We start from the raw sequence: 24201 nt of genomic DNA, 5'->3' as shown, positions 1-24201 counted from the left end.
GATTATCGTTAATTAATGACAATCATTTTGAATGAATATAAATGTTTTTAATCAATTCCTGTAATTACACCATAAAGAGTTAACTAAAGAGGCACGCACGAGATTGCGTTGAGTGTAGTCATAGAAACTTTCATGGTGGGAGATAACATCTATAGTGGAAAGCACTTAATAGCATTCTCCAAGAATTCATTCTCTAAGATTTCATTTTTAATCATTCACTAAGCTTTTGCTCCCGGTAAAAGTCTCTCATCTTGTGCTTTCACGCGAATTTTCGGTGCAGAAATAACCGTACAATACCACCACTAATACATGAAATACAATACCACCACTAAAAAAAATTATTCACCAACTCTTGACAAAATAGGACACTAAGGTATCAACTACTAAGGTGGAGAAAGGCAGGGTAAGATCAAAATTTAAGTAGGTACTCAGTGTTTGCACAATTTATTCTCATTCCCAAACAACTTTGATCAAATCCGCATTTAACCAGTGCGATATCTTTTTCGGGAACACTGAAATAATGAAACAAACATAAGTTTGCCACAACATAACATCCGTCAAAGAAAGATTGGGTGATAACTTATGAGGTTTTGATACTACATTTAAGTAAATAGTTACAAATTTACACGTTTTTTCGCTAGTTGCTGATGAAAAATTTATTTATTTGTTTCATGCATTCACAAATCTTCATTTAATTACTCGTACCTCTGTCTAGACTACATTTTTCTGAATGCACCCGTAGAACTCTATTTAATAACTAACAAAATCATATTATAATTAATTAAATTGATCCACCACATTGTTTAAAATTTTTAAAATACCTAGTAAATCAAACACTTTGAGTGGACGATATCGGTCGATTTTTGGTGCCTTACTCGTCGGATATGCCCAAAGGCAACCAATGACAATGGTCCTGGGGGTCCTTATTCTTGCGAGAGAGTTGGAAATGTACTCCACTTCACTTCAATGATTTTAAGTTTCTCCGCTTGCATTATGGAAAAGGTACCTTGGATATCAAAGTTCGAAAGAAGCATAAAGAAATTCTACTTCCAAGCGAGCAATACATCATTTCATTTATTTTCCTAGGGAACCTTATTCTTCCGTTCTTGAGAATGTCAAATTTACAGTGCTTTCTCTTATTTTCAGTTATATTTTGGGTCCTGGCATTGGATCATGATCTACGGGTTCCAGTCAACGTATTGGGCAGGATTACGGTGCACGATCCAATTGGCAACAGCGTGACCGTCTGGGAGGAAGTTCCCTTGGATGAAGGTAGTTATTCACCCATGAGCTCATGCCAACGATAAAAAAAATTGCCTTAATATCCACAACGTCAATAACCTTTTATTAGCTTATTAAAATTAAATATCTATTGTAAATTCACAACTATACTTTTTCCAGCTTTGAACTTAATCATGTTTTAGATATCACATTTCAAAAGGTGTGCCTTTTTTCTTGGAAAATTTATGGAAAAAAATCAAAACAATGAAAACTAAAAATATCAACCAAATCAGATGGCATTTACGAGCATTACGCCTGAAAAATCAATACGCAGTATATTTCCTTCATCGAAATTTTCAGAAGTTATGCTAAAAGCAGTTGCCACTTTTTTTCCTTATTCCCATTTGCATTTAGATGATTACCATGAAAAATATAATGAACATTGTGACGCGCGTGATGCACATGAGCTAATCAGTTATATGTTTTCGGCTAATATTATCTACATTTATCAAAATTGATTCAAAAATAATAAATTTTTCAAGATTAAAATTCATTTAACCAAGAAACATCAGTAATATAATTTTTTTAGGTATCTGTTTTTTGTCCCTATTTTTCTGACTTATTCTTTTTGTTGCCGGTGTTTATGTCCTTAAATGGCCATTGTATTATAGGTATTATGTGAGTTTTATAGGATGAAACCTCTATTCCAGTCAATGTGCAAACTGGATTGCAAAATTTGTAAAATGTATGCTAACCTCGGACAACTTAATTGTCAACATAAAGTAATGAAGTGGTATAAGCTACTACAGCCTGTATATTCATTAGAATTTTAGATCGATTTTATTAAGTTTAATTTAGTTCTAAAATTTCAATATTTTACAAGCAATAGTAGCTCAGGCTCATTTTATTATGCCGTCAGTGTCAGCCACCCGAGCTTCATCATTAATCTAAATCATTACGCAAGCCGGGCCCATTTATTTTATTTGCAAAACTTATCTTCAGCATTTTTTATCAGTAGAATTTCACTATCATTACTATGCTAAAGTTTTGTTCAATGAGGCTTTCGATTTCGGTGAAAAGTGCCGGAGTGGTGGCTACATTTCTCCCATGAGAGATGGTTTTCCCAGACTATACGTAACCTCTTTCTTGCTTCCGTTGACAAGGAGTGAGGACTTTCTCCCTTCCGCTGTCACACGCCGCGAGGACTGGGAGGTGGACGATCCGAGTGGACGTCGGAGAGCCTTCGGAGAGGTTCTCATCCGCAGTGAATGTAACCCTGGAAGATAGCCCGGGAGAGACTTCCGAAGTGGCCATGGCGGAGGAACACTTTGTGGAGCTGCGCTTTGGACCAGAGATGCGAAGGCTGTACAAGCCCGGTCTACCTTTCGTGGGCAAGGTGAGTCGTATAAATAAATATTTTTCCTGCTCATAACGGTTCATTGGGAACTGATTCAGTGAAAATGTACCGAAAAACGACAGCATCAAATCAAAAAGTTACGAAGTGGAATTGTTTTTAAGTTCACTCAAATGGAATTATAAATATTTGATAATTACTATTATGTTTTCGGTTACGACAGGTAAATGAACTGGGGGAAACTGTTTAAAAAAATAAAAATTATGCTATTCATAATACTACTTGATTATTAAGTAACCTTTAAATATTCTCATTATACACAAACATCTCTTTTATTTGTTGGTATTTTTAGCGGATCGCGTGTAATTTTAAGACTCATTAACGCCACAATCTCTTATTATCCACCCACTCGCAAGAACAATTATGCACATCAGCTGGAATGTTTCCACTGCCTTTTCAGGCCTAGTGTTTTCCAATTACCTTTGGCAGAAAAATATGTACTAGAACTTCATGATAAATTGTTATTTCATATTGAGAAATCGAAAATCTATTAATTTTGTGAAATTTTATTCCTGCAGACTTTTGATTTCCAATATGAGGTTTCCCATTCTTTATCAAAAAAAGATAATATCAAAGTGTTACTATTACTGAAAAATGTAAGGTTATGGTAAACCCATTATTAACCAAAGTCTCCACTGTGCAACCGTTATGTATGAATCTTATCTAAAATGATGGATTTGAATTTCTCGCTTAATACGAGACTGTGCTTTGATTTGGAAGGACATATTGTATCAAATTCAAAGTGTAGGGAAAATTCAATACAAGAAATATAATTCATAAGGTTGTATATAACCGCAATTGTGCATACGAAGACTTTATAAATGTAAAAAATTCAAGTGCAGTGGTATTTAAGGAAGCTCTAGTTCACACTTTGGAAATGAGTCATATTCTCACCTTTTTAGAGCGTTAAATCTTGTGTTTAAATAAGAGAGCCAAGATTTTAAGTCTCATTTTAATTTGTTTCATCGTGTAGATCTGGTATCAATTAGTGATAAAAATTAAAGTAATGCAAATTCTCTTACGGTCGATTTAGAAAAATCATTAGTCAGTCAAAAATTTAAATTAAATATTTAACATCACATTTTTCTAATCATGGAAATTATTTTCTCCTGAAATTCAAAATTATAAAATCATGATCTAATTCTTTTTACAGTTAATGTTTAGATGAATACCACTAAGAATTACCTGAAACCATATTACCGAATAACTTACACATGTATAACTTAAAACTCACATTTATAACTTGTGAGTTTTATAACTAGTATAATTTATAACATACTAATTATATCTTAAATTCTGTCTAAATGGGATAAATGATGTTTGAACTCATGGAATATAATTGATAACAGTTTTGCTGGCAAATAATTTGAGCAAAGAATTCACGCCTGTGTTCAAAAAGGCAGTAGAGGTACATTTTCTTTCCTCAACTAAGAATCCAATAAGCTTATTTGAGCTCGATCCATCCTTTTAGAATTTGCGCCACACAAAACTTTGAAGAAAATTTTAAACAGAACAGATGGGACCCTTATTTGACTTGAAAACACTTCCGAGAGACTTTCTGAAAAGAGCTGTAACACCTGCGCCGTCTTCATTTTACGTCAGGTGCCAGTTTATTTATATGCTATGATTCACTTTGCATGATGACGGGGAAGGTTAACAAACGAATGCTGTGCAAGAGAACACAGACGAAGTTCCGATTTGCCATAAAATCTATTGGAGATGTTGTGAGTCGAATGTCTTTCTTCTTTCTCAAAATGTTTCTTTCGGCGGACAACTTCTTCGAGTTGACTAAAATGTTTAAGTCAACTCAGTAAAATAGAAAACTTTTGGATTTATTGCACAAATAAGGTGGCTTATAATTTATGAGAAAAGAATACAATCACATCAAATAAGGTTTTCAAAAATTCCCGAATAGCAGGAGATCGTTTTCATGGATATATTCAACAAAAATCATCTCTGTCTGCGCTGGTAAACCAAAAACTATCTCTCTGCTCCCTAATTTAACTTTTCCTGATACTTGAAATGTATTAATTTAGCATACTGCATTTTAAAGTTACCGTCATATAATATATTATTTAATTTATCTTTGACTTGGAATCTGATTGAGTCAGAGAATCAATATCAAAGGAGTTTAATTCAATTGCAATATACAGGGTTAACGGAAATTTTATGTGAAATCTATTGTGCCAGGTTATTCACATCAAATAAAGAAAAACATTACTTAATTGAAGATCTAGAAAAAAAGCTTATATTATGTAGTGTATATGAGAAGTAAAAACCCCATATTACTTTCATTTTACTTGAAACACAATGGTTCTTTAACCCATCATGGAAATTAATTTCCGTACCATTTAGTATGTATTATATACCGAAAAACTCCCTGGATTACGTTTTTAAAGCAAATAATTTGGACTTAGCATCGACAAATGTGTTAAAAAAAAGTACGTAAAATGTTTTCTTTCGTCAACTAATAACGTAATAAGATTATTCACCTCTATTTTGGTTGAAAGTATTGAAATTTCCTGTGGTTGAAATTGTGATCGAAAATATTGTCACTTGCAAATGTTTACAAGATAGTATGAGCGTGTAGCATAGGATTAAAATTATGTAAATCTCCTTTTTGGGTTTATCCTTTCATATGAAAATACCGAAACACAGGAATAGATCCTTTTTTTATTTGCCCTTCAAGGAAATAGTTTCTGGATAATTGTATAAAAATACTACCAATAGCCAGATAAATTTTGACTCGATGAGCTTACTTTATTTAGTCAAATGAATTAAATATAAAACCAATTATTTGTCCATCACATTGAGTAATCCTCCGTTTCTTTTCCTGGTTATCTTCTGAAATGCCTTTTAAAATCTTCATTCTATCGTTTTGTTCAGTGGTAAATAAATAATAATATTTCCATTTGCGACTCTCTTTACCTCACTCCGTACATGAAAGTCAATGCAATTCTGGAGAATAATACTTGAAGACACCTTACTAATGAACCACAAAAATTGCACGTATTTACGACAAACTTCACGAATTAATGCAATAACATCACGGACAAATCTTAACCCACCTAAAGTTGACAACGCGAATAAGAGAGGTTACAATATGTCATCCTAGAATACATTAAAGTAAGCAAGTCTCTGGTTACGCCTTAGATTGGCCAATAAAATACCATTATATTAATAACATTTGTATAATATATTAATATAATTATAAATACCAAAATATTAATAATATTTTCAATAGTTTGGTCGTCATTTTTGAATTATTTAGCCTGTTCCTAAATACCTAAAATTTTAGTTTTTAAATAAACCAGTATTTCGTAAAAAAGTATTTTAAATTAATATACGCCAATATTTTAAAGGATAATAGTCCCACTTTGGCGGCGATTTAACCTTTTTAAGATAACTTTTACTCCCTCCCTAATCCCAACAGAATTATCTTTTTGTCTCTCCTATTTTTAGCATTAGATAAACTAATGTAGTAAATGAAATTAGCCCCTTGGAAGTTTGAGCTGGGTCCCGCTGAATGAATCTGGCCCGACCGTGGCGGGTTTCAAGAGAGGAATTGAAGAGGATACGGGAGGAGATGCTAACAGCATTACGGAGTACGAATGGGATGAAGGAGGAGGCGGAGAGAATAGTTCCAAAGGGATCAGGAAGTTTGTATTAGTTGTGAAACGCTGTAAGAGTTGAGGACCGGAAGAGTGGAAGGGCCGATTGCGAGGAACAGGTCCTATACATCAACAACTTTAGAAATCCCGCCAAAACTTGCTGCACAATTTCTCCCAAACTTTCGAGATGCTAAGCAAGTGTTTAAGCAAATACGTTCCTGAGGGTATTAGGGATGCTTGCGAAAGGGAGTTGGAATTTTTCGTTGAGCCCTAACTCATCTATTTACGTGAAGTGCTTGGATTACGAAATGATTGAGGTTATAACGTGAATTACGGAGAGGCCCAATTAGCAAAGGATGCTGGCCCCCCTCCCGTATCCTTCCTTCAGGATCATTACAAAATACATTCATGGTTATGCGCCTCAAAGCATACAAGGTTTGTAGCGTTATGTCACAAGTTAATTTCCGGTGTTTTTCTTCACATGAATTCACGGATTTCTCAGAACAGTTAAACTTTCAAAGAGTTTCTGAGTTGAGCTTTATTTTTATCCATGCACTTGTCAATTAAGCGTGTGCAAGGCGCGAGTGTATAAATGAGCAGATAAAACGTGTTCATGGAGAAAATATGAATTTCACAGAATCAAAATTTTTCTCCTAATAGGTGGAAGCAGTCAGCACTGAAAACTCCGTCAGAGTGAGAGTGAAGGTGTATGACAACACTACAGCCATCTATAGTCAGGACATCGAAATTACATCCGGCGAAGGAACATTTGTGGTGCCTGCTATTCTTGCAGATAGTGAAGTTATTATAATTCAGGTAGTATATTTTTATGCAAAAATTATGTCATCTTAAGCCCTTATACGGTTTTTCTAGTATCTTAAAAAAAGAGTCGAAAGACCAAAACATATAAATTTCGTGTTAAAAGTAATAATATACATTGAAGAGGCATTTTTAAAATATGTCAAAATAAAAATTATTGGGCTTCTTTTAAATTTAATTAACACATTATTTGATATCTTCATTTTTAGGCATGTTATTATGAATACATTTCACTTTATAAAATGATAATTCATAAATGCTAACTGTATCAATCAGTCTTAATCTCATTAAAACTTTGACGAAAAATAATTTTCATATTCTAGCTATATGGGTAACTCTTATTTTCCTAATTAATGAATTCTTTTTTAAATGATAATTAAAGACATGAGTTCATTCTCTTAGCTATCGATTAACCATCTTATTACAGTGTATGCTTAAATTGAGTATCATTCTACCATGTAATGATTATCAAAAATTCGTAAAATATTTTCAATTGCTATAGGTTTTCTTTAAATTCCCACGAAATACCTTTGATTATTTATTTTTTTTCTGTGTTGGACGTCAAATAGGTGAAGCGCTACTCGGCGTCGTTAAATACAATTAAACGACGCACAAATTTAAAAGTTTAATTTACAACTATGAGCTTCATCGTTTCATCATCCGAGAAAATTAGCTAGGTTCATGCTACATATATATTATTTTTACTCATTAATCATTATACATCGCCATTGTGCTAATAAATGGCAAATTCATTGTAAATAACTTGCATTAATATCTCCAAATAAGGAAAGAGATTTTCTCATAGAATAAAAAAAATCAAATTGTAAAAAATTATTTTAGCTCATCCACATAATTTTTAATATCAATCCTCATAAATATCTGCAATAGGGGCCTGTATCCAATAATATCCTCTAGTATTACAAAAAGTGAAGAGGCAAAATCATTTTGTCTCCATTGAAATAATTCTGACTGAAGATGGTTTTTATTACTAAAATAATACATCTTTCTAGAAACCTCTCTAATATTCCAATGTTCAACATTTTTCTATGATTTCATTATCAACTCTCTCTTGATACCCTTCTTTCCACCAAGTGTTTTATTATCTACAAATATATTCACAGGCCGAGCTCGTCTCCGTTGAAGGAAAAGAAATAGACAGTCACTATGTTCTTGCACGGGAGCCTATTAGGAAATGGAATTCCTCGTCTGACTGTTACATTATCATAGAGGGAATGGAGCAAACCATGGAGGTAAATCTTGCCATGTCATGCATTAATGAAATTATCATTAAGCTATTATTACAGTTGGTTTAAAATAACACCCCACTTGGTAATTTTTAGAACCCTGAGTTTTGGCAAATATGTGAATCAACTCCAAAAAATATCATTATGAATGACGATTTAGTAATATAATCAATATCAATGATTCTTTATTAATAAATTACAAACAATCTCAGCAACAGAGACATTATTGTGTAATGACAAATGGCCAGCAAATAGAATGCCAAGAACATAGTGTTTAAAGCACATATCTTGATTGAGTATCCATATCTCGCAAATCATTTGTTACAATGTCTTCCATTATAAGATTTCTGGTCTGGTGCAGAGCTTTAGCTCTCTATCATCTTGTTTTGAATGTATTAAAATAAAAGCATCCCAAATGTAAAGCCAATTGATTTTAGTTTTTTCACGAATGTATATCGTGGCTTAAAATGGGATTATAAGATGCATTCGCATTAAAACTTACGGAAACTACAGCCGTGGTCGTAAATCAATTTTCTAGCCGGGCGAAGTTGCCAAGGCGGCAATTCTGTCAACCTGCCCGTGTGACAAGAACTTCCAAATGGTGGTCACGACAAACGGCCAAGTAAACTACTGGAATGAGAGACACGTGGAGACAGGGAAGTGGCGGAACGCGGTGGAGAGGGGCGGAGGAGGAGAGGCCAGGTACGACTCGGAGCCAACTGAGGGAAACGCCACAATACTGAACCTCGAGGGATCTGCTATGTGCCGAGTTTACTTCAGGTGAAGACTAATCTTAAAATATTCCGCCCGAGTCCACAGTCATTGTTATATCACCTCAAATTAATTATCTTTTTTACTAAGCACCTAATTATCAGTAATTCAAGTGGTTGAGGGAGCTTCATTGTCTTTGGCCACCAATGAAATCAAACATTAACAATTTATTATTAACTTTTCATTAACGAGTTGAAGTTGCAAAATGTTCTGTATTAGAATTAGGATGGGATCTTGCTTGGTAGGTTAGATTTTATCAAACAAGGAGTTGAAAATTAACAGATTTCGTTTGTTTTTCTTTGTTTAGCTTTACAGTGCAAGCTGTTATGGCTCCAGTTAGCCACTTGTTAGTTTACTACATAACAGAAGATGGAGAGCCTATAAGTGATGTAGTCAGCTTTGATATCAACTTACACCAGAAACAGGTATTTTTGGTTACATAATCATTTTGGCGTTCAATGGCATAATGGAAAATTTAATTTATTTCGTAGATAGTAAGTTTGTAATGTAAGCGAAGGTAATAGTGAAAAACGATATGAACTCAAATAACGAACCAAATTCTTTGATTAAAGATCAATCCAATTCAGTCTCCGGTTGTAAATTTCAATACAAAAAACATAAAATCGTAACCAAGATGTTTCCATGAAACAAAATTCTTATTGGCATGCTCACTGTTCCCTGTCTCTCTAATAAGAGATACAAGTTAAAAGTTCCTAAAAAAACGCATACGGAGTAACTTCAAATTTTCATTTCTGACTAATAAACCACCCTCGTGCTGAAAAATATATCGAGGCGAAAAAGGCCACAGGCCTTTCTGAAAGTGGTACAATTAATGTAAAATCATATGTGCACTCCGCCGAACAGGCAGCAGTTATGACGGGGAATTCCTTTAAAGGTGACTCTCGAGCATGAAGACCCGAAAGACCTTTGGCTGGTATCCGAGGAAATGGAGGTGCGCGTGTCGGCAGCCGAACCGGGGGCCCTGGTGTGCCTCATCGGCGGGAGGGCAGCTTCAGACGGCAAGGGGGATGGGCCGGCCGAGATGGGAGGCAGGATCGCCGAGGACCCGTCCGGGAGGAAGAGGTTCAAGACGAGGATCCCGTCCGGCCGCGGGAGGCTCCGTCCGAAGTCTCTAAGTGAGGCGACCGTGGGGGAGGCGAGTGGTGAAGGGGGAGCCGCCGGTCCCAAGGAGGGGGGTCGGCTACTATCCGCGGCGGACGTGGATGAGGGCCGAGTGCCTGCCACGGCCAACCCTGACATGGACTTTGAGGAGGCGGGCATCGGATACGCGAGGAGGAGGTGCTCCGAGCGTCCGCCCCGCCTCTGGGAAGTTGCCATGGAGACGGCGAAGAGGGCGTCGGGGATAGCAGTGGGGGCGGCGGGAGATGCGAAGAAGGAGGAGGGAGGCGGGTCCGGGGGGAAGCCAGCGATATCCAAGCGACTCCAACAGAAGCTCCTGGAGGGAGTGGTTAGAGGAGTGGGGCTGGAACAACTGTGGGTGTGGAAATGCTTTAATTACAGGTAAAAGGGTTGTCTAGAGTTTAAACTGCTTCTCTCGTTCCTCCTTACCTCCCTGTTAATTAAATTTGGAAATTATCCCCCGAAGAGTGCTCGCCACCCCTCCCGTCCAACATTCCTCTGCAGCCACCTCACCTCATCCTTCCTTCCACTTCCCTTCGCGGCCGCGGCCCGAATGAGTCTTCTAATTATAACGAACCTCGACTTGCTCACTCGTTCAATTCCGATGGCCCCTGGAGATTGTTCTTTTTTTCCGCGAACATTTTCTTCGTGACTTGCGAAGTTCAGATGAAGGCAGCAATTTCAACAGAGAATAGGAGTGGGAAAATTGGTTTGTTAAATGTTCTCGGAAAGAATTAGCTTGATATGTAGGAGATATAGCTGAATTCTCGGCAGCCCATTTAGTCAAATTGTTTGGTGTAGCACCACTTTCACAGTTCTGTTTCTCTCACTCTTATTCACTGTAACCTTAGAAGAAAATAAAGGTATATAGGAGGGTAATTAGAAAAGTTATCGGAATGGAATAGAAATTAATGACTTCATTGAAACTTTTTCATTTTTTAATGTAGTCTCTCTGTGCACTAATGCTTTCGAACCAGCGATGATCCAAAGTCTTGATCCTATCTCAAACATTAGATTCCTTCAAGCTTGCAAAATACCCGTCCACTATGGCTCTTATTTCTTTGTTTGAAGAGAATCTTAGTCCAACGAGAAAATGTTCGAGCTTGTGGCACGGATGGAAATCTGATGGAGCCGAATCAGACGAATAAAGTGATTGCGGCATCAATTCGTATTTTAGTAAGATCTGGTGCTTTCCCGGTGTATATTCTTGATGAAGTTTTCTCGGGTCTTCCACCGGGTCAGGGGATCCATGTTGGCCAACGTTTCGATGCCCGACTCGTGCATCGTCTTCAGGGACCCATCCCTGAAGACGATGCACGTTCCATGTTGGCCTACGTTTCGATGCCCGACTCGTGCATTCGTATCTTAGTTCACCTATTTTTACCATGGCAACGACTCTTGGGTATGGGTATGTATTGTCTTGATGGAAGATGATTTTCTTCCTTGCCAAACCTTGCCTTTTTTCTTGTATCTTTTTCTGTATTTAGTTCAGAAGGGTAGCGTAATATTTTCCAGTAATTTTTTGACCAGTGGGAAGAAAATCAGATAGTATATCAGCAGAGTCCCTTTCACATCCCAGAAAAGTAAAACCATCACCTTTCCGGGCAAACATATTGCCTTTGCTTGCTTTGGTGATGGTGAGTCTACATGTTTCCACTGCTATGACTGCTGTTTGGCCTCTGTGGTACAGTATTGGACCCAAGTTTTGTCTTTGGTAACAAAACGTTAGAGAAAATCTTGTTGACTGCTCTTAAAACGGGTCAAACATTGTGCGGAAATTTCCATTCGGATGCGTTTGCGTCTGCGTCGAGTCGCGGCACCCATCTAGCAGATAATTTTCTCATATCCAAATCCACTGCTAAAATGTGATATGCCCGTTCAGATGACATCACCACGGATTCAGCGATTTCTCACACCTTCAGTTTCGATCCCAATGACCATTTAATTCATTTCCGCAATAATTTCTGGGGTAGTGGTACATTTTGGCCGACCACTACGCGGATCATCATCTAAGCTGCCCCAATCAAAATTAAACCCACTTGGCAGCAGTTCATCATAAAGGAACAGAGTCCTCCAGAGAATTCTGAAAGTCGGTAAGTTATTTGCTTTCATGCCTTTCTTTTTGACGTATTTTATCACTGCTCGAATCTCAATTTTTTCTATCTTCACAAATCACGAGACGGAAACACCAGCAGCGAGGCGTCAGCACCATAGAACTCTTCCCAAAGCAATGACGCGTGAATGTATACTCATAAAAAATTACCTATTACTAGGCGGGAAAATTCGTTGGGCTATCGCTGACATCTGGTGGTGATTGCGAGAACCTTTCTAACTACCCTCTTATTTAATGAAGACTTAACATTAAACAGGAAACCTTAATTTGAAAAATCGCCTTAATAGTTTCGCAAGCTAAATAAAAAGAGTAGTTTTTCTAAATATACCCTAAATATGCATTAGCATTGCATAGCATAATACACCCTAAATAGTACTATAAACTACTGTAATTTTAGTTTGTGCTCGATGAGTAACAACAATACTATGTTCCCTTATTCTACGAAATTAAGTCAACCCACTTGCCCTCTGAATTTATTATTTTTAATGATACTTCAGCAAACTAATTATCACATAGGTAAAGTTCTTATTTTTAATTGATTATACATATTTAAAAGTAAATTTTTATATATCTTCAAAGTTAAAAACAGATATGAGAAATAATTTAGAAGTGTGTGTGATATTTCATGAACGACTCGCATGGATACTTTAAACTTCTAAAATATAAGTAAAATTTCAGCTATGTGAACGGTGGGACGATATTAGTTTTACAGATTGAAAATATCTCACTTGAAATAACCAAATACATCAAATATACCTGAAACATTTATACTGTCAAATACAACAATTTCATTTCGCAGACTTTCTGCCCGAGTCCCGTATTAGTAATCGTGTTGTGGCTCTAGGGGTCTCTTTGGGCCATCGTCCTTTTAAAATTGCATGTGAATGTTTACCTGGAATCCCCTTCAGTACTACCTGTTTCGTAAATATCCCGGAATTGACCACTACTACGGGCCTAAGATTCTTGTTCTCGCAGACTGTAAATCCCTTCAAATGAATCCTTAAACTATAGTATATTTATTGGATTAATGATCGTCAGAATGCAAGTTTTTTTGGTATCGTTAGCTACTTCACCTCCGACATATACGGAGTGTTAAGTTGTTGGAAAAAAAGAAAATATACTGCACGCGAAACAAATTTTTCTAAACCACTGGTCATTTCAGCGAGGAATATCATTAAAACAGATGCACGGCTATCATTTTTTCCCCCATAGCTCTGACGCGTCGGTGGGCGGCCGCGGACTATCAACCCGCCTCAACGCACCGCCGGACGCGGGCAAGTGGGCGCTGCGGGCGGTGGCGCTGTCGAGGCGGTGGGGCGTAAGGGTGTCGCCGCCTCTGCCGGTGCCCGCCTTCCGCCCCCTCGCCACCCACTTCAAGCTGCCCGCCAGTCTACGGGTGGGGGAAGCCCTCGAGGTGGACGTCAAAATAGTGAACAACATCAACTCATGTCTCGACGTGAGTAAACGACGGAACTTGTACGCGGTCAATTTAATTAAAACTCTACATGCCTCCCCTCCGCATCCCACATCCGCTTCCAGCGAAATATGGGACGGCCGTGTGACGCGGCCCGGATCCAAAATGTCATTCGATGCTGATAGTTTCACGTGAAGTTTACATGGAAGGGTTGACGCCCGTTTTTTTTTATTTTCATTCATTTCCGATGCAAGGTAATATTTTCTCTCTTCAAAAGCGAAAGCAGACGAAAATACGCTTCACCACAAATGAATATGAGGTCGATCTCTTAATTATGGCCCTAGGCTTTCACCGTGTGAGAGAAGCCGTTTTTTTATATTTTTAAATATTTTTTTTAAATAGCATTAAGTACGCTTATCTGCATTACGGATGTTCAGGAACTGATTTGAAATTAAAGTTTCATTTCTTCAATTTACTTACCTAAAATTTGTGTCCTTTTTTTACTTGGGCAGATAACCGCTCATCTGGCACTGACAGAAGGAGCTCACTTCCTGAGCAACCGGGTCCTGTACCTGACGGAGAAACTGCGACTAGGACCTCATGGAGCAACCTCTCTTGTGGTCAAAGTTGTAGTGACTCGCCCAGGTCTGAAGAATATGACTGGTGAGTCCTAAATACAATTAGCATTATCTATGAAAACGGTATCACCGCCGCAATTTAAAATAAAATGGTTTCGATAAAAATATTCTGTGGAGTAGTATGCTATTTTTATAAGCAAACTTATAGATAGTTTCTTGAATTGAAAAAATGAAATCTGATGAATGCAGCCAACTTTTTACCAATGGTTAAGCCAATTATTATGAAAGCCGTTTTACTGAGTGCTAACACAAAAAATCTGTCGGTGAGAAGCTACAGATTCTTGGTTAAGCAGATTATTTAATCTAGGAAAATATATATATTCTTTCCTTCGGAATAAATTATCATATTTATATCATCTTTTAATTACTGATTTGATGTCCAAGGGTACATACTGCGACACATTACGACGAAGTGCCGAAATTTTAAAAGAAGAAAACAAGAGCATACCTCGGCATATATTTTGCCTGAAAGTCAGTTTTTTTGCCTAAGCTGACTTTTCAGTACAGTAGGAATAATGAAGCGAGTACATAGTTAATTTCTAAATCTATTAAAAAATTTCTTAATCAAAATCGTTTATATGACATAGCTTGAATAATTTAAATCCCTAGCCTTTAAAATGAAGATTAAAATTTGAAATATTTTATACAAAGATGATGTGTAATTTTGTAGCATTTTCCTCACAAGCCCTAGCAGCAAAAGACAGCTTAATCGCAAAAAAGTAGAATATCACTACGCTATAACGTATGCAAACATAATTCCATAGATTTCCAGGGCCCCTTTTCCGGTTATTGACTCTGAGCAAAGCTCAAAACGACTGTAATGTAAGGTTTTTTATGCCCCAACCTGTGTCCATCAATCTCTGTTTTTTTTAATCAAATTACTGGCCGCGTCAAAACGTCCGTATTTTATTCCCTAATATCTGTTTCCATGTTTTGGGGGGTGCGGGACACGAAGCGAGACGGGATGAGAGAACGGGAGGAATCCTGATGTATTTGACCTCCTCCTCCTCCGTCGGGAAATTGAAAGCGCCCTTCACAAAATGTCCCACCCATTCCCGTCAACCTTTCAATGTAGGATTATCTTCCCCATCCCCCACCCACCCCCTTTCCCTCCAACCCATTCGATCCAAGCAGACAGAAGAAAGAGGGAATGGAGGGAGAGAGAGAGAGAAAAGGGTCCTTTCAACGCCGCCGACCAAAACCGTCGAATTTACAGGTCCCCCTCCGCGTCCTTTCCATTCCAATCTACGAGGAGAAAAAAAATAAGAACTCGCAATGCGCTCAATATTTTCACAACCGCGGTCCTGACGACATTCAAAACCCCCCAGACCAGTAATCTATTCTCCAATAAGGATGAGGAGAATCATGGGGGGCGCGCCCTTGGGGATTCGGAGAGTGAGAAGGAGGGATGAGTGGTTTGAAGACTGTGTCGGTTGCGATGTTGATGCAGTCGGCTTCCATTTCGCTTGATTCGTACGGGTGGGTCTTAAAACTTTTTCAATCCGTACTGAAATCCTATGATTTGGGAGAAATGGTGGGTGAGGAAATTGCCATGATCTGCCGAAGTCTTCCCAAAACCCCCCTTGCACCTACTAAACATCTCCGTCCCCGAGACAACCCACCCCTCGCTGAAATGAAATGTTGACTGCTAAGTCTAAGAATCTTCTCTCTCTCTCTCTCTCTCTCTCCCCTAATTTCCGTGAGACACTACTCCGTTTCGCCGCTACTCCGTCTCATTACCCACTCCCATCGCCATCCGCCCAGACAATCGTACACTATTGCAACCTAGCATCCCGCTTTATTCTTACAACACCACCTTCTATGACTAATTCGTTTCCCCTTCTGCCTCCACACTGCCTAAATCTTTCTCCTTCCTCCCTCGGCTCCCCCCTCTCACCCTTTTCCTCACCTCCCCCCTCCAAGTACACTCATTTTGCTTCCTTCCCAATTTATATTCCGCCAGTCCTCCCTCTCAACCCTCCCCCACTCCACCGCGTCCCCTTCAGGGATTGTATCCCTCCACTCGCCGCCAAAAAGTACCGCCACCCGCCCGCCCACGCCTCCCTATCGACTCCTTCGCGGGTGCTTAACTTAACTCCTTATATAGACCGACTATATTCCCAATCCCTTCCAAGAATCTCATTCCCTCCCAATCTCTCCCACCTTCCCCGTCAGCCTCTCGCCAGCCCTTCCACGGTCCCACCCCGTCTTTTCTCTTCCCATTCGCCCTCCAGCTCCCCATTACCCTCACACCCCATCTTCCATACCCTTTTGCATTCCCTCCCGCTCCTTCTACACCCTCCCACACTTTTCCCGAGAAAGCCCTTCCGCAGCCTTCGCTAATCTATTCACTGACGTCTTTCAAATCGACTTACCATCCAAATCCCTCCTTCTTTCCTTTCCTCTTCGCCCTTCCCATTTTTTCACCTCGTTTCCCCACCCGATTCCTCTCCGCCCAACTCCTTTCCTTCCTCGCCTAACCTCCAGTCACCAATTCCCTCCAACAAAAGCATACGCGCATACAGCTCCCAAGTTCCCTCCAATTCTCGACGTTCTTGACACTCGTTTGCACTTCCTCCGAATCCCTGCCGTTTCTTCTGCTATGATTTCCCTCGCCTTCCACTCCCGCCTAAAAATCTCTTTCCATCCATGGAAGGAGGAGACCAAGCCCATGCGCCTTTTTTTATATTTCCTGGGACTTCTTATTTATTTCATCTCCTGTTTTCGCAAATTTCTCTGCACAGTACTATTTTCTTGTTTTTTTACCCCCTTTTCCACGTTACATGGAATTATATGCGCTCTCTTCCGCAATAATTAAAGGAATCATTTATTTTTATTCCTGTTTTTGTATGGCTTCTTTTTTTGGTAGATATTTCCCCTATTGATTTTATCGATATCTTCTTTGCCAATTTTATAAGTTTTATGATTAATTTGGTGTCCACTCTTCCCCCTCTAATGCATCCTATCGTCTGCTCCAAATTTCAGCGTATTACAGTCTCTTCAAATTGGCAGAACCCGATATTTCAATCAGGACGTTCATTTTTTTCTCAACTTTTCTCCATAAACGTTATTAAATTTAGTTATTAAAATACTGTTTCCTCCTCTATTTTATAATTCAAATAAATATTTCCAAGATTAAATGGAAAACGTGTTTTTGTCAAAAAAACGAATGACTATTTATAAACAAACATTTATAATGGAAAATATTTGATTGGAGAAATGTTCATCATTTTTCGAGGCCAGGATATGAAATCGCGATTACTTTTTCCAAAATTTCATTTCGGATTTAATTCGCCATGGTTTGAGTATTATCAAGAAATTCATCGTCATTTTCAAACTGAGAATTCTATCATGAGCTTACTCTAAACGCTGATTGCGCCAGATACCTTGATCAATATATACAAGTTAATTACTGTAGTACTTTATTTTAAATGTGTACGTATTCTGGTGTTTCAGAGACTAGAAATAAAAAATTAAATTTTGGAATGATAAAATGATTGACTGTTATCTATTGTTACTATTTGTTATAAGCCAGTCATTAACTAAATTGTAGCTATGAAGCTTTATAATCTAATATACTTAATAATACTTTATAATCGATAAAATTGATTTCTAATTCTTATTGATCATAGATAATAGTAATAACATATATCACCTCAAGAAAACTTTTCTTCGTTGCCATTATATTTCCATTTTAAGTCAATAATATTTCTAAAGGCAGAAATTGAATATCCTAGAAGATGTTAAATGCATTGAGTTATTTAAAAGTTCAATTTTTTACTCTAGGAATATTTTCATTGATTCAATCAAGACCAAGCGTGGTATAACGTTAAATTACTCATCTTATTTTCTTTGCACAACTGATAATTATTTTTTCAATCAAATTTAAACAAGGGATTGCAAGAAGTTTCTTTTCTCTAACAACGATTTCTGAGTACGCTTACTTATTATGTCGAAGAAGCTGACAATTATAATGTATGAGTCTCCAAATAATTTTCAGGTGCGTTCGCCAAAATCCATTCTAAAATCACTTCTAATTGTGGCTAAATAAATCAAATTAGAGGGCTCAGTATTTACTACGGCAAATCAAGTTAAATATTTGGGGGTTGTTCTAACACCACGCCTTTCATGTGGAGCACATATCAGGACAATATGCGGATCAGCTTTAAAGAAACTTGGCTTCATAAAACGGGTGGTGGGGAAATGTAATGAAAAAGTTAAAGAGATGTGTTATTTTGCTCTAGTTAGACCTCATTTGGAATATGTCGCAAGTATTTGGGATCCGTGGGAGAAAATTTGGCAAAAAGAGTTAGATAAAGTCCAGAGAAAATCCGCTAGATTTGTCAAAAATTGTTATGATAAGAACACAAGTGTGACAGGTCTCTTAGGGGATTTAGGCTGGGAACCACTTGAAGTGCGGAGAGAACAAGCGAGATTTAGACTTTTAGAAAGGTTCAGAACAAACGAGTTTAACTATGACACTGAAGGAATTATAATGGCCCCACACTACTTAGGTAGATCAGACCACAAAGATAAACTAAGGGAGATAGATTCCAGGAGGATAGGTACAAATACTCATTCTTTCCCCGAACAATCAGAAATCATAATAGCAAGAGACCGAAGTCACTTTAGAAATATTGAAAACGTTGAATTTACAAGTCGGAGCAAAGTTAAACACTGCAAAGCTGTTAGGTATACTTTCAGGTGCATGTGTATGTAAGATGTAGATTGAGTGTTTGCATGTGTGTGGGGTGTAAGTGTTCATGCATGAATGTATGCCATTTTTTTTTGTGGATATATGATTTTGTGGTTATTGCATGCGGTTTTTTTTCTTTTTCTTTTCTAAATTACGGGTGGGGTCCTAACACCCCCCGCCACACGCCCTTGCGGCGGTTTGCGGGGTATTAAGTAGATGTAGATGTAGAAAACCAACGGGTAAATCAAGCATTCTTGCTTCCCGTCTTCTTTTAATTCTCATATACATACCTCTCAAAGGCATTCATCTACCTATTACTTAATATGATTCCCAACCAATTTTCGTTATTTCGGCATCTGTTCTTTACTGTCATTTCTCTACTAGACTCCTATTTTTCTTGAGAAGCACTATGCCCCTCATATTTTTACAACCTTATTTTTTTCCACTGCGAGTGGAGACTTGCCGCTTTCCTCCTTATTCTCTCCCCCACCCCTGTTTCAATCTTTTCACATTATCCCACCTACAACTCAATCTTACGGACTGCTCTCCCCGGTTCTGGACGACAGAATCCTTTTCTTATCCGCCTTCCCACTCTATTCTATCTCTCTCCCGTCAACTGTTCATCTCCTCCTCTTTGTACTCTCCTTCATCCTTTATCGCATTCTCGAGTACACACATTCTGAAGGAGAGGGAGCCTTCCCTTCCTCCCTTGCAAACATCTCGATCCCTAATCCCTTTTCTAACCCATTTCTCGTACCACCGAGACGCTTCAAGCCACTCTCTCCTTCAATCTTCCCCCCTCGTGTTTTCCCTTCCTTCCTTCCATCTTCTTTTCATCCAATCCTCCTTTATTCATTCCCACTTATCCCCTTACTCACTCTCCTCTTTTTCAATCTCTCCACCGCTTCCCTCCAGTTCTTATCGTTTTTTTTTCCTCTTCGTTCCCCGTTTCACTTATCCCATTTCCTCCGACGAGAAATTTGGATTCTCGAAATATTGTGATTCACTCTCCATCGCACCTGATTACTCCCGATCTTTGTATAATGCATTGGAGGAGCACTTTGTAAGATTCAATCTTCAATATCTTCCGCAATGTGTATCAAGCATGAGTGTACCCCTCGGCCTCGCTGCCGAGAGTCGAGCATCGACGGTCTCAGGCGTCAAACCGAAGGGATCCTCGCCATCTGAATTTCTATCTCGGAAGACCGTCCCGACAAAATTACGTTTTAAGGTTGCAGAAAAAAACCCTAATTAGGACGGTGGAAGATAAAACGGCAGAGATACAGGAAAAAGCGGAGAACTTTCCATGGAATTAGTTTGTTTACAAGACCTCTCCTAATGAGGTCTAATTGACATCTGTGTATTTTCTCATGTCCTCTCTAGGTTTCAACGTAAATATTCACTGATTATAATTATGTGTTAAGCGTCATTAACCCAAAGTGTACACTACTTAAACCAAGAAAACAGATGCATATCTTAATTTTTCATCTTCATACAAATTAAAACAATTAAATGTATTGAATGAACTAAATGAACAACTACGTAAACGAAAACGTAAATTTTTCATTATAATTGAGGAGCACTAAAATATAAAATATAAATGATGAGTACTCACATGTGCACTATATTGAATATTAAATTTAAATTATTTAATACAATTTAACATTAAATATATTGATACTTGTTCAAATATCTTTTTTCAAAATTATTCAATCCACCACGTCGTATTGATAGCGTAAGAAAATTTAACTTAGGAAAAATAATATCTTTGCTTTCTACAAAATAAACTTTATTCGTCGACTAGTTTCGTTTACACTGTAACATCATCAGGAATAGTGATGGACTGTAACATCATCAGCACTAGTCCTGATGATGTTACAGTGTAAACGAAACTAGTCGACGAATAAAGTTTATTTTGTAGAAAGCAAAGATATTATTTTTCCTTTAAGTTAAAAATGGAATTCTACAAAGTTAAGGCCTCAACCATTCAGTGCACGTAAGAAAATTTATTTCAACGGAGTCATTCGATAGGCACAACAAAACGCAGAAATTTCAACAGGGTACAAATCATTTGCTTTGATTGATAGTAGAACAGTGATCCACTACGAGGGCCTAGGTTCTGATTCTGGTCATGATAAATGATTTTTAAGCTGCGATGTTTTTTTAATTTCGAAATTAACAGTATTATATTTAGTAGTGTAATCAAAATTTATTATAAATAAAGGGGGATTATATCTTATGGGTTGAGTGAGCACATATTTATGCATGTATGAACGTATGTATTGAGTTTCACATGGATCTGGTGAGTCACCATCATTTTAATTATGTATGTATCTCGATAAGATTCCAGTACTCGTTATCATTATAGCTAAATAGGGAGACAATCGGGCTTGAATCGTATTTTATTTATAATGAAGAGAATATAATGTTTTCAGGTACCCCTTACGGTGACCCGACTAAGCCTATCACAGAAATGAAAGGTGACCCATTAGTATTTAAAACATTAACGTTAAAGCAAGGAATATTGTTACGGAAAATAATATATTAATATTGCGAGGCATATACCAATCTAACTTATAACGGATTCAATATTCCAAATTCGTCGATCCTTTGTGAATCAAGCTGCTCCGAAATGAAAAATGGTGGGTGTAACCAAATTAAGCTCTTCTCTAGTATTTCACCTAATATATTTTAATAATCTTTCTCACCCTCTCAATCTAACTCTTTTAACCCCATCAATCACTCCCATTTTTCGAAATAAAACCCCCGATTAGAGTGTATATATTTCCGCTCTCTTTAATCAATTCCTACAAACTACAATATTTCGTTTTTTGTCAAATCCACGTTATGTATAGACCGATTATTCGAAGTGGTAGGTTATTTTAATTCAGCTACGAATATGAAATAATCCCATCCCTAGAATATGTAAGACCAGCAAGTAATGACACTTCTTTCTATACTAATGATTTATGTTTATGCTCTGATTCTTCAAAAATTAGGCACTAAGTTAGGAGCGATACATAAATAAGGCATATATACTGGTATAAATATTCCGGAGAGTTTTAATTATTTCCTCCATTTCCTTTTTCAGGGTTCTAAAATGTGTAAGACTAGTATATGCAGTATTAATCCTTGTATAACTTGTACGTAATATATAATTGTATAAAAATGAAATACATAAGCGATATCCAACGTTCATATTCTCCGGAAAATCTATACGGATTTCATTTAAACCATTATTTTTCCTCGCTCCTGAATACATTGCGCATTATTTCATTTAAATTTTTCTTTTGGTCACTTGACCATCGACAGATTTTTATTGCTTTTTATTATTATTGCGGAGCTCATCAATCAATTCAGGTCAACAAAATAATAACAGCATTCATTGGAATGCAGCTAGAAGTTTCATGCTAAAATTATAATGGTAACTCTAAAAAACCTTGATCAACTTTAAAAAATAAACTCAACGGTTTAGGCAAAATGTCAATAATTTTGAAACAATACTTCTATAATTTCCATTATAAGCTATACTGAGCCAATATTGCCTGTTATTAAAAGGTAGAGAGACCTTTTTTCATAGTCGATAAAACATAGAGCCGAACTAAAGATTATCTACATATTCATACTTGTTTCGGTTCTAGTTTGTATTTCCAACGACAAATATTCTGCATTCCCTTCGGGAGCTAGACTAATCGTGATTTTAGGTCTCGTAAGAAAATATTTGCCTAAACTATTCACAAAAAATTTATTTGTAAAATAACTAGTAATATAAATTTACTTAAATGTTGATTTTTTAAACAAAATAGAACAAAATGTATTTAATTATAAATTTGTGAATAAATTAATATCTCATAAAATAAAGAAGACCAGGAAGATACAATGGTTACATAGACAGGAATCCACTTCACAGTTAGGTACTGTGATATCTCGAATCGTTAACCTTAAAGTAATTTGGCAGGAAGGAAACGTTAAGTGGCACTGATGAAAGGAAACGAGGTGTTTTATTGAATTAAACTTGGAGGATCCGGATAAGGAAAATATTGGTAGAAAGAATGCCGACGCCAATTAGGAAGATAAGAGGACCCAGTATCTAGAGAAAATAGAAATATATGGCTAGTAAGTACATAGTTCCGGTGATAAGTGAAAAATTGGAACCAAACTTAACAAAATGGGTCTACAAATATTACAAATTAATATAATATATTTTTTAAATGAAAGGATAACATACGTTTTGAAGACACAGAGGAAGAGATAAAATATAGTTGCATGAACTTCTATGAATTTTTTTTTTGTCCTAATTCCTCACTGAGATTTCTACCCTCTCGTGTTGCCATGGTCCAACTGTCGACAGTAAAAAAGGACGAGTTTATTTGTAAGCGACATAAAAATTTATGAAACCCCTCAAATAATAATGGCACTCATCTAAAAACAGCACAGGAATAACTAAGCATAAAAGTTTGCTGATTCTCACAAAATGACTAATCTGTCAATATCTCAATTAATAAAAGTTAAGAATACGTATCTTCTAAATACATTACAAGAAACACAAATTTGAACTTTTCCACTGGTTTATTGGTAACGCACAACGCGTTTCGGTTCACAGAACCATCCTCGGGTGTAAGAAGGTCAAATAGTGAATACACCGCCTTTATACATGTGCCTCGTACCCGAGGATAGTTCTGTGACCCAAAAAGTGTTGTCCGTTACCAATAAACCAGTGGAAAAGTGCAAACTTGTTTTTCTTATAATGATGAACTTTCACTACATCTCGCCTGAATTTGTTGAATGTATTCTTAATACGTATTTGTTTTTCCTTCAATATGAAATAAAGGATCAATTGACCATTATGAATTATTATTACGTAAACAGGTTCATGCTCATTTTTCAATCCTTAGCTACAATTTTTCAAAACATTCTTAAGTACATCATGTACGTGTATATGAATTAATCTTTTTTTTACTTTTTGGCATTTATAAATCAATTATTCTCTGATAGAATTTTGAGGAGCATGTATTTATAATAAATTCTGTAAATTATGCAATTTAAAATTTGTCCGTGGCTCAACTGACCCACAGGATGAAAGTACTAAATTGGGCTCTCAACGCGAAATCGAAATTGAG

At 37.0% G+C, this 24201-nt stretch overlaps 1 protein-coding gene across 1 annotated transcript in view; it reads left to right on the top strand.

The window, feature by feature from the left end:
- The window catches only part of LOC139689986 (C3 and PZP-like alpha-2-macroglobulin domain-containing protein 8), a 224310-nt gene that overhangs the window by 146217 nt on the left and 53892 nt on the right, over positions 1 to 24201 (top strand). Inside the window, exons 3-11 of the mRNA XM_071587150.1 lie at positions 1147 to 1272; positions 2385 to 2617; positions 6907 to 7062; positions 8187 to 8315; positions 8848 to 9089; positions 9388 to 9505; positions 9976 to 10601; positions 13546 to 13789; positions 14260 to 14410. Coding sequence (XP_071443251.1) covers positions 1147 to 1272; positions 2385 to 2617; positions 6907 to 7062; positions 8187 to 8315; positions 8848 to 9089; positions 9388 to 9505; positions 9976 to 10601; positions 13546 to 13789; positions 14260 to 14410 — 2025 coding nt within the window. The remainder of the gene's footprint in view (positions 1 to 1146; positions 1273 to 2384; positions 2618 to 6906; positions 7063 to 8186; positions 8316 to 8847; positions 9090 to 9387; positions 9506 to 9975; positions 10602 to 13545; positions 13790 to 14259; positions 14411 to 24201) is intronic.

The sequence above is a fragment of the Hetaerina americana genome, unplaced genomic scaffold, assembly GCF_022747635.1.
Source record: "Hetaerina americana unplaced genomic scaffold, ioHetAmer1.1.p SCAF_3, whole genome shotgun sequence".
NCBI classification, from domain to species: domain Eukaryota; kingdom Metazoa; phylum Arthropoda; class Insecta; order Odonata; family Calopterygidae; genus Hetaerina; species Hetaerina americana.
Note: the sequence above shows the minus strand (reverse complement) of the source record. Positions and strands in the feature narration are given on the sequence as shown.